The sequence below is a fragment of the Dryobates pubescens genome, chromosome 2, assembly GCF_014839835.1.
Source record: "Dryobates pubescens isolate bDryPub1 chromosome 2, bDryPub1.pri, whole genome shotgun sequence".
Lineage (NCBI taxonomy): Eukaryota > Metazoa > Chordata > Aves > Piciformes > Picidae > Dryobates > Dryobates pubescens.
The window spans coordinates 38,643,555-38,654,604 of NC_071613.1; the positions used below are offsets into that span (position 1 = coordinate 38,643,555).

At 57.7% G+C, this 11,050-nt stretch overlaps 1 protein-coding gene across 1 annotated transcript; it reads right to left on the minus strand.

The window, feature by feature from the left end:
* Window positions 1-5,620: 5,620 nt before the first annotated feature.
* Window positions 5,621-7,143, minus strand: CDK5R2 (cyclin dependent kinase 5 regulatory subunit 2). Its single transcript, XM_009911165.2, has one exon. It carries the CDS (start codon window positions 7,094-7,096, stop codon window positions 6,134-6,136), a length of 963 nt encoding a protein of 320 aa, XP_009909467.2. The 5' UTR covers window positions 7,097-7,143; the 3' UTR covers window positions 5,621-6,133.
* Between the last annotated feature and the right edge of the window lie 3,907 nt (window positions 7,144-11,050).

An 11,050-nucleotide genomic window follows, 5' to 3' on the forward strand; every position in this document is an offset into this window, starting at 1 on the left:
CGGCAGGAGGTGAAACGGAAGAGGAAAGTAGTTACTGCCATGCAACCAGCACTCAGGCTGGAGACACACACTCCCCAAGCTCGGCATTGCAAGGGCAAAATGGGGGGGAAGAGGTGGGTGGGGGGTGCGGGGGGCTGGCCACAGCTGGCTCTCTCATAGCCAGGGGAGGGGGCCATGCCCCCACTGGAGGAGCCTGCTTTGGGGCTTAGGTAATTGCATGACGTAGGGCAGGACACGGATTAAGGGATGTGGTCACTAGTAGCTCCTCCCCACCCCATCCTGCTCCTATCCCTCCTGTCCTGCCAGCGTCTGTTCCAGGAAAGCTCAGGTGAGCCCAGTTCCTTTCTCGTTCTGGGCCCTGGAATTTAAGTCCCTGCTGGATCAGAGGATGGACATGCTGGGTAAAGGGAGGAGTTACCTTTTTGAGACAGGGAGGACCATTGCACATGCCCAGCGCAACAGGCTGCAGCCGAGAGCTTGCTTTGCTCTGTTCTGAGCTCACCTGGCACGGTGGCCGTGCCCTGTACCAAGAGTTCCACCTCAAAAGCCAGGAACCAGCCCTGCACTCCCCGGAAACAGCAGGCTGGAGGGAAGCAGGGAGACATCCGTGCAGGACTGCACCAGCGATGCTATCACCTGCCTGAGAATGCAGCCGGTGTCACCATGGCAACTCCAGATGCTCCCATCCCCAGGCTCCCCTGGGAACAGCCCACCCACCCGACGTTGTGCTTACCGGATAGGGGGAAGAGCATTACCTCCCACCCAAGCCAGCCTCCTGCCTCCCCAGAGCCTCGTCTGACCCAGCCTGCCAGCAGTGCTACGTTCTTCAGTCATCGGAACCGCCGTCTCAGAGCAGACTGCAGCAAAATTCTGCCAATGGGCGAGCAGGGCTGAGCCCGGCTTGGCTCTCAGCATGGCATCGCCCCTGGCCCCAGCCAGGGTGCCCAGCCCGGGGCGCTGGTGGGGGGAGCGCTGTCCCTGGCAGTGGAGTGCACCAGCTGGATGAGGTGCATGTCCCAGGGGGCTGGCAGCAGGGCGCATGGGCTCGATGCATCCCTGGGTGTCAGACCTACCTGTGGGGAGCTCTTGAGTGCCCTGCCTAAGGTGAGATGGGCCTCAGGCTGCGCTGGGAAGAGCAAGAGGGCAGAGCATGTGGCCTGGCAGATTCCTCTGTTGCTTTGTGATTCAAAGCAGAAGAGATTTTGCCTACTTTAAAATAAATAAAGAAATAAATACATAAATAAAATCTGTGTCTCTGGCTTTGCTTAGTTGGCAAGAGGGCAGGATTGAGCCCTGCCCTAGCCTCAGCCTCTTGCCAAGATGGTAGGGGGACCCTTCCTATTCCTCCAAAGCCTCCCAGACCCACAGTGAGGGATCAGAGGGGGGATAGAGTAGCCCCTCTCCAATTTGAACAGACCCATGTCACCACTCGCTTCATTTCTCACACTGGGAAGAGCCTTCACAGCACAATCAGGTCGAGTCTGTCCTGGAGGATGTGGGCTGCCTCCCTGCCCACCCTTACTCCCTCTCCAACTCTCCCAGTTCCCACCTATTTCCTCTTCTCTGGATCCTGGCTGTGCTGGTTCCTCAGCTCCCCTCACTAAGATGCTGACTCACATCCTTTCTCCAGACACCACCTTCCCTTGGCCTTGCTCCCCACAAAGCACTTCATGACAGTGCTGCTCCGCTGGAGCCTGCAGGTGCAGGTAGTTTGGGTCCAAAACTCTTCATGAAGCCCCTCCAAGGAATCAACTGTGATGCTTCCAAAAGTTGTTGCTTCCTCACAAACATGCTCAGAACTGGGGCTGTATTCCCCCTGTACTGGCCCTGGCCTGGACTTCTCTTCCCTCAGGTCCTGGATGTACCTGGGGGGAGCTTTGTGCACTGCCTTCCCCAGATGCAGAGGTGCTCTGGATGGAGTCCCAAACCTTGACCCTGATGTCACCTGCTCTCTGGTGCAACATCCTGGTGTCATCCCTGCCCAGCTGTACACTGAGACCTTGGTCTGGACTCAGCTGAGGACAGGGGCTGGGCGGCAGAGAGGACTGGATTAATGTGCTAATGCCAGATTATGCTCTAATGCAGGACTTCCCTCATCAGAAGTCCTGCATTAGAGCACAGCCCTGGGGGGCACCCATTCCCTGGGTTAAGATTCCCATGACTGCCCCAGGCCACAGCTTGGTGCTGCATGGCTCTTACCTGAAGATCTCTGTCCTCAGGGGTGACACAGGACTGTGACACAAGCAGGGGGGACAGCACAGGGTAAGCTCCATGCTCAGCTCTCAGTGTGCTGGATGTAATGTTCCAGCCTAGGCAGCCCTGGCCCTCTGTTCTGCCAGGCTCTGTGGCAGTGGAATTAAGCATCATGGCAGGGCTCCAATTCACTTGATTCCCCTTCTCCACCTGCCCCAGCTTCTTAGTACAGATCTGTCCCCAAGTCTGTGCTCCTCAGTCCCATACCCACCAGTCAGGAAATGCCACATGCCATGATTTCTCTATAGCAAGGACCAAAATGTCTGCTGTGTCACCTGCCTCATTCTCATGCCTGGCGCTGGGCTACCCTGGGCAGAGGCAGAGTTCAAGGCCTTTTGCACATTCCTACTTCAGTCCAGATGCATCCTCCAGCAGCTGAGACCCTGTGGCCACTGTCCTGCCCCTCCTTGGGTACAAATATCTCATCATTCAGTTTAGTCTAAGACCTCTCATGTTCCCTCTGCCATTTGCCACCATATCCCTGGGTCACTTCATCCATGTCTTCCCTTTTTGATACCTCACCAGCAGCTGTGACTCAGGTGCCACAGAGCTGGGAGGGAACCAGAAACTTGTTCTCACAAATCATCCCCAATTTAGCAGAGCAGCAACAGTCAGAAGCTGCAATAGAGCCAGTGTCCAAGTAGCTCCCACAGAGGCAGAAAAGTGACCTCCCACTTCCATCTGCCTTGAGGAACATGTTATCTATCATCCTCACAGCCAAAAGGAGGAGAAAGGCTTGCACAGAAAGCTGAGCTGAGACAGGTCCTTTGCCAGCCATGTGGGGACTGGATCTACATCACCCGGTGCAGTTTCCTCCCCATGGAGCAGTTTGAGTCACTCTGGGGGATGCTGCCAACTCTTAATAGCAAGAGCATAGCTTCCTCGTTGTTTGTCCAGCAGGAGGGGACACAGCTTGCCAGGCTGGCTGCTCCAGCTGCCCACTGCTCTTCCTTGCCCCAGTGCCACAGCCAGCATGTCCATGCATGCAGCCTGCTCTACAGCCAGAGCAGCAGGGCAAAGGGAGGCCCACAGAGCTGTTGCTCCACAAACTCTGGCCAGCACACCCTAGGGACCACATAGGGTGCACCCTTGGGGAGCAAGAGAAGGATGCTATAGCCTGAGAAGAGACATCTCTGGGGCAGGAGGGGTTGAACCTACTGCAGCCCACATCCCCATGGCATTGTGCAGCAGCTTTCAGTATGGGAAAAAGCCAAGGTGCACGAGGATTTTCACCCTCAGTACCAACCCTCTCCTTGCATCCTCCCTACCTCCCCTTTGCTATGGGGTGAGCAGGAGGCTCCCAGGAAAGGTAGGGTTAGTGCTCCCCCCGACTCTGCTTGCCTCAGCAGCTGTACAAGGTCCTCTGGGGGAGGGAAAACCAGACCTCTCTTGCTTCAGTACAGCTCTGGCTGAGTCAACGATGCATATTTAAATGCACAGGAGCATCTATGCTCGTCCCTCATTCCTTGACATTTCCAGAGACTCCAAGATGTCTTCAATTACCAGTCTGCAGTTAGCTCTTCCTAAATCCCCCAGTGAGGCTCAGCACTCTTTAATCAATGAAACACAAGGGAGGAGAGGAAGGACATAGCATCACTGCAACTGGAAGCATTTTAAAAGGGCTTGAGGCTGGAAGGACCCCGAGAGTCTCTGAGGGAATCCATAGGTTGGGAAACCTCCACCAGTGCTGGCAGGTTGCTCAGCTCTGGAAATGAGATTCTTCCATGCCCCACAACTGTGGGAGGGAAGGGGGTCACTGCACAAACACACCTGGCTCAGGCTGGAGACAGCCAGCACCAACGGCTTGGGTATTACCCTGTGATGCCACAGACCCTTCTTGCTGCTTCATCTCATGCTCCCTCAGTTTCCCTCTTTACAAAGTGCCAGTGGGGGAGAATCAGGAGCTCTAAGGGTCTAATTCAACCCCTGTTCAAGCCATAGCATGTCAGAACTCTGACCTTTCACCGTCACAAGACATGGTTATGGCTAAATTTGGGGTGGGTTGTGTGTATGTTTTAGCCCAGACAGCTCACCACAAGGTCATATGAATGTCAATCTAAAAGCAAGGGCAAAAGCACCCATTAGGAACAGGGAGGAGGGAAGCGGCACAGGTCTCAGTGGGTTTATGCAGCCACAGAAAAGCCTTGCACAGCACCCTGCCAGGTCAGCCCCCGTCACAGGGACATCTGTGCTGTCTTCCTGGCGGCACAGCTTTGCCTGAATGAGCCAGATTGGGCCTAATTAGCAGCTCTGCTGATGCACACAAAGGTAGATTGAATCCAGCTTACCCTCCATGACCTGCAGAGCCAGCACAGCTCTCCCTGGCTGAGGGGAGTCCAAGCACCAGGCTTGAAGGTGCTGGGATGCACTGGATGCAAGCTCCAATCCAAGAGCACATGTTGTGGATCCTGCTAAAGAAGTCCTGGCAAATTCAGCACCCTGAAGCATAGCAACCAGCTATGAGAAAGGCAAAGCCTTTCCCTCCTCCACCCCTCTCCCTGGAGGTTTGCAGAAGTACAAGGCTGGTAACTGGGCTAGCAACACAGCTCCCACAGCCTGCTGCTGCCAGGGAACACAGCCCAGTCCTGCAGAGCAGAGACAGGGAGAAAAGAGGTGAGAGGGGGGAAAAAAATAATTTAAAAGAGGTTGCATGGGCTCTGTTCCTGGTTAAGTTCAGTGCAGCAGACAAACATCAGGTATTTCCATCTGGAATGGAGGCCAGAAGAGCTCACAGGGAGCCAAGGGACATTTGGGTGTACCAGGACTAGCCTTGGGTACAATAAACAGGGATGAAATTCTGACCCCAAACTCACACCAGGGAGTAAAATCCCCTCTGAGCACCAGTACCCTCCAAATCCCTCTTGGGGAGGAGAGGGGACATGAATGGGAGCTTAGGGTGCCCCCACAATCCCCTTTGCACCACATAGCCCAGCAAGTCCAGGTAGCCACCACCAGGCCCGTCCAGGCCGCCTCTTTATTCTCCAGCAAAGCAAAGCAAGAGGAGAGGGGACCCCACCCCCGCCATAGCAGGCCCTCTCCCTCTGGCCTCTCTATGCCTCCTCTGGCACAGATCTCTGTCCCCGCAGCAAGACAAGGTGGGTGGGAGGGCATCATCCCACCAAGACCCTGTTTGTAGGGGCGTACCTGGGAGGGGTGGGGGGAAGGTGTGTTACTGGGGCGGAAGGCGGGGGGGTGGGCGCTCCACTCCCCGACGGCTCGAACAAAGGGACAAGCGGGCGTCTCCCGCGGGGTGAGGGGCAACGTCGTCCGTGCCCGGGGGAGCCCGCGTTCCCCAGCGGAGGGGGGTGAGGGAAGGCAGCGCCCACATCACCGCCCGCCCCCCTCCCCCCCCCCCCCCCCCCCCCCCCCCCCGCCTTTGTTTGCGGAGCCGCGGCGGCTCCAGCACCACGGAGAGCTCCGGGGCCGACTCCGGCGGCGAGGGGCCCGGCTGTACCCGCGGCGGGGGGACCCTTCGCATGCACCCGGGAAACCCCCCCCTACTCTCTGCCCCGGACCCCCAGCTCCATTTTTTTCTCTAGAGAAATGCATCCAGGAGCCTCCGTTCCTCAGCAGCCTCCCTCCCTCCCTCACCATGGCGCAGGCGGGAGGGGCACACACACACACCCTCAACACCCCCCCCAGTCTTCTTTGCTGTCTCGGTGTCTCGGAGCGCAGCCCGCAGCTGGGGTCGGAAGGGAGAGGCGCGGAGAGGCCGGATCCGGAGCAGGGAGGGTCCAGGCAGCGTCTCCGTAGAGCTGGCGGCCGGAGAGGGGGGGAAGGCGAGGACGATGCGGGAGGGGGGAGAACCGGCAGTCCTTCGCCTCCTCCGCCCCTCGGTGCGCAGCCCTTTCCGCCCCGGCTCCGGAGGCCCAATACCTCCCTAACGGTCCAGGCTGATCGTCCAGTGCTTGGACCCGTCTCCGCCCTCGCCCTCGCTCTTGAGGTCCTGGAAGAGTTGCGTGAAGTAGTGCGGGTCCGCGTTGATTCGCAGCATCTTGGCGCTGAGGCGCTGGATGATGCCCAGGCAGCGCTCCCAGAAGCGGCCCTTGTCGCCCTCCACCAGGAAGGGCTTGAGCGGGTAGGAGATCTCGTTCCCCATGTAGGAGTAGGCGAGATAGAGACAGGTGAGGAAGGCGGCCTGCAGCTCGGCCTGGCTTCCGATGTCTTCTCCCCGCAGCGCTTCCCGGCACAGCAGGTAGACGAACACCAGGTTGGCCGGGGTGATGAAGCCCTGGTCCTGCCAGCCCTGCAGCAGCAGAGAGCGGTCCACGCTGCGGAACCAGGAGATGAGCTCGCCGGGGCTCAGCTCCTTCAGCCGGTAGCAGCGGCGGCACACGAAGTCCCCCAAGCAGCGCAGTAGCTCGCCGGTGGACGCCTGAACCACCACCCGCCGCGGGGACCCCGGGCCGCGGCTGCCGGCCGGCGGCGGTGGCGGCGGTGGAGGCTTGCCCCCGCCAGAGCCGGGGTGCAGCTCCTGCGGTGCCGAGGGCACGGTGGGTACCGGCACGGCCAGCGGGCCCTGCTTGCCACCGTCGGCCGGCCCCACCACCGATTTGCGCAAGTTCTCGCGGTTGCGCTGCACCACCAGCGCGTCGGGCTGGCCCGGGCCCCCTCCCGGGGCCCCGCTGCCGGGTTTCGGCGTCACCTTCTTGGTATTCTTCTTCTTCTTGGCCGAGGCGGCCACCAGACGCTTCCAGGTGAGTGCAGAGATGAGCACGCCGGGGCGCTTCAGCCGGCTCTCGCCCTTGCCCGGCACCCTTCCCGGCACCTTGTCGGCCAGCAATCCCCCACCGCCGCCCTTGCCCGAGGAGGCGGCGGGGGAGAGGGAGAGCACCGTGCCCATGCTAACGCCGAACGGGACGGGCGTGCGGAGGCCGGGGCACCGGCACCGGCACCGCCCATAGGAGGAGGCCGGTGGCTGCGGGGGAAGCGGCCCACACCGGGGCCGCGGTACCCGAGGATGCTCAGCGGCGCCCGCTCTGGGCTGCGCGCCCGCCGCTGCAGCCAGCCGCGGCCCCGCTGCTCCCCGCCTACCCGCCGCCAGCCAATCGCCGCTGTACGGGCACCCGGTGCGGTCCGCCCCCTTGCCGGTGAGGGCGTAAGAGGTGGGGGGAGCCCGGCGCGGCTCTGCTGGGCAGCCGCCGCCCCGGCATGACCTTCACCGACGGGGAGCTCTGCCGGTGCTCCCGGCGGGGCGAGGGGCTTAGGGTCTTTGATGATGTCCCAGCACTTAAGCCCTTTTTGTTAGGGACAATGCGGGGCGGCAGGGCCCAGCGGAGGGACCCCCGGAGGACAGGGGATACAGGATGGGTCTAGGGGGATCTTCTGAACTTGACTCATGACCCGGGTCCTGCTCTGTATTTGTATATATAAGGTGAGGGATGAACCTTCCCAGACCAGCAGAACACCCCCCCCATATGGTTATAGGGGGACAGAGAAGGAAATAGAAGCCCTGGGTAATGAGAGAGTGGAGGATGAAAAGGGATGGAGAACAAGAAGCAGGTGAACTGTGCTAGGGGAGCTGCAGGAGAAGGCATGGCACTGAGGAAAGGTGGGGTGTGGCTTGGGAGCTGGCATGAAGAGTAGACTTGCTGGGGGAGCCTTAGCTCTGCGAGAACCAGCCTGGCCCTGGACAAACCTGTGTGGAAAGCTATGCTGCAGCCAGCCCGGGCTCCCCTCTGTGTGAACAAGGCATTGGGTCCTGCACTCACCCTGGCTCTTCCCACTCAGCCCTGGAGGCAGGATCTACCACCACACTGCCAAAATCTACCAGCACCAGGCCAAAATCATGAGAAGGGGGAAGGGACCTTGTCAGGGTCTGTAAGGCGGACCCTGTGGGGGAGGAGAGAAGCAATGCTGCACTTTTGCATCATTGCACAATGGTATGCGATAAACCAGCCATGTGCACGCAGGCTGCTTCTCCCTCTCTTCATCTGAGCATTCCATGGATGAAGCCTGTACCCTTTGCTTGCTGCCTCCCTGCTTCATGCAGGAAGATCCCCCTTGTCCTTTTCATAAGATGGAGGATGGATTCTGCAGCACTGATTGCTAAGGCAGGTGCCAGGCATGCATCAGGAAAAAAACACCCCAGTTGGCAGGACTGCTCCTGCGTGTAAAGCACCATGAAAGGCATCTGGTAAAGGTTTGAGGGAGAATGTCTCAGTGATTCATTTGGGTACAGCATTTTATGTGTGAAATGAACACGTCTGTGCCAGGATGTAGGTGCTGCCGGATGGATCTGGGCTAACAGGCAGTAATGAATTACCAACCAGGAGGAGCTAAGCCAGCCTCTCCACTTCCTCCTGCACTGCTGATGCTGGAGGTGTTTGCAATGAAAGCAAGCAGAAGCTTAGAGCTGTGTTTCAGACTTCCATTTGGGCCTCCTGATGCCTGGGGTTAAGATTCCACACCTGGGGGCAGGGCAGAGGCTGTGCCCTCTGTGGTATGGCAGGGAACAGGGACAAAGTCCCATTCCCACATATCTTGCACTGTCGCTAGCCATGTCCTGCTGCTTCCTTGCAGGAGGCTGCAGTGAGGTCTGCAACACACATGCATGTATGCAAGCAGACTCCCAAACGCAGAGGTTTGCTTTGAGAGTGGCCAGAATGAAAGTAGGTCTGGGCCAGCATCACCTACCTACCCAAGGCCAGCTTAGGCTGGGCTGAAGTAACCAGGAGCATTTAGTAAAGGGGTACAAATACAGAAGAAGAAAATCAGGACAAGACTCCTGGTGGAGATTATCTCATCAGCTTTAGATATACAGAGCTGGTTTCAACCTAGCCACGGAGATGGAGGAGCCCTAGGGAGGGGATGGGAAGACGCTTGTAGTCCTCTCTCTCTTTGCATATTTAAGGGTGGACTGATTTTTATGATGTGCAAACTTGGACTCCTCAGAAATTCACAGCTGAAATTTGCAAGTGAGGAAGCAGAGACTTTCTTGCACACTTGCTTGCTCCCACTGGAGCAAAACTGCTCTCAGATTGCTGCATTTGAAACGCATGAAGCTGTCCCCAGCCTCTGTGAGCTCTCCCAGATTTGCTTCCCCAGACTCATTAAGAAGAGCTATTTGTGTTCAGCAGTGATGACCTAGACCTTGCAGCCTGTTACACAGAGGACGTGGGGCCAGAGAGCTCCCCTGCCTTCTCCAGGTGGGCTTGCAGTTACCCCACAGAGCAGCTCAGCCTGTGTGCACCTCCCACCTCTCACAGCAGGGGAAATTTGGCTGAAGCCTGTTTAAAAAACCATCCTGGGGATGTTCAGTGATGCAGCTTGAGGCCTTGCCTATGAGCAGCAGAAGAGCTCCAGGGACAGCTATTCGCTTCCTGCCTGCATCTGCCTGTGTCCTACTGTGGGAGCAGCTCTGGGTGGGAGGAGGTCAGTGAACCCATACACCTTTCCCTAAGCCAGCATTGCTGGCAGCAGCAAGGGCTTCCTGCAAGCACTGGGGAATTACCCAAGCTCTGCAAGAACAGCGGAATGTTTATCATGCAGGCAAAGAAGCAGCTTTGCAGCTTACCTGGGAGGCAGTTGCTTTTCCACGTGAAAGAGTGAAATCTTTTCCTTCCTCTTCAGTTTTACTCTTTAGGCTCCAGCCCTGAGGCTGACAGGCAATGATACATCACAAGCTATGTCCTTGAAGCTGTCTCTGCTTGGCTCTTCCTTTAGATCTTGATTGTAAATGGGCAGTTGGCAGGGAAAGGCACAAAACAGGAGAGAAGGGCAGCATTTCCCTTCCCCAGAGATGTGGGTTCCCACCCGAGGCAGCTGGAATGACATACCCTTTGATGCAAGGGAGGAACAGAGTAGGGCTTCAAGCACAGTCAGTCCCAAACTGCCCTTAGGCTCCTGCCCTAGGCCAAATCTTCAGCTGTTGGTGGTGTGGCTTTGCTGATAAGCTGTTGGCATACACAGATCTTTTGCTACTAAGAATCATGCTAGCTAAACCAACACATACCTTAGCTACATACAGCACTAATAAAGGGATTGTTTCTTGTCTGAGCCCCTAATATGAGCTAGGTAAAGGGGTATCCCTTTCCTGAATCAGAGGTGTCCCAGACAGGGAGCTGCAGCATGCTGGTACTCAGCACTGTTGGCTGGGCTTCAGGGTTGGAGACTGGCAGCTAGACAACGGTACCAGGGGAGAGAAGGAGGGGTAAAACCAGGCTGTACTCTTCAAAGACATAAAAAGAGCTAGTGCTGACCTGCAGGAAACACACCATTCCCTGCAGGTTCCTGGCAGCCAGTCTCCCATGCAGCTCTACCTGCCTGGGGTGGGTCACAGAGGCAGGTCACACCTTGGTGAAGCCCATGCCAACCCACACATCTTCTCCACACTGCCTCTGCATGATGCTGCTGTGTGTGGGTTGTGGCGAAGAAATGCACGAGCTCCCAGCCTAGGGAAGGGCAGCTTTCCCAGCACCTCCAGGACATGAACAGATATGCTGGAGGGTCCTTGGCTGTCTAGTCTGATCCCAATTCCTCTCCATGATGCTGAGCTATTGGGCATGGGCTTTGTGAGTGGTACCATCTGAAAGCAGCTGGCACATCCCTCTGCCTGCTCCAGAATGATGAATGAGCACGTGTTGGCTGGCTGGAGCTGTTCTTTAATAGCTCACTTGCTGTGCTGTGGTCTGTCTGCACTGGCAAAGGCAGGCAGGGAAAAGCACCATCTCCCTGGCAGCGGTTGCCCAGCCAGCTCCTGAGCTGTACTGCTTTACCAGTGGAGACAGAGATCACAGTCTTGGCTCATCTTTCAGTGAGCAGATCTGATGGCTGTGGCACTCCCCCACCCAAACCC

Excerpts from the sequence above, each read along its gene's own strand:
- CDK5R2 (XM_009911165.2), bottom strand. The coding sequence starts at position 7,096 with ATGGGCACGGTGCTCTCCCTCTCCCCCGCCGCCTCCTCGGGCAAGGGC.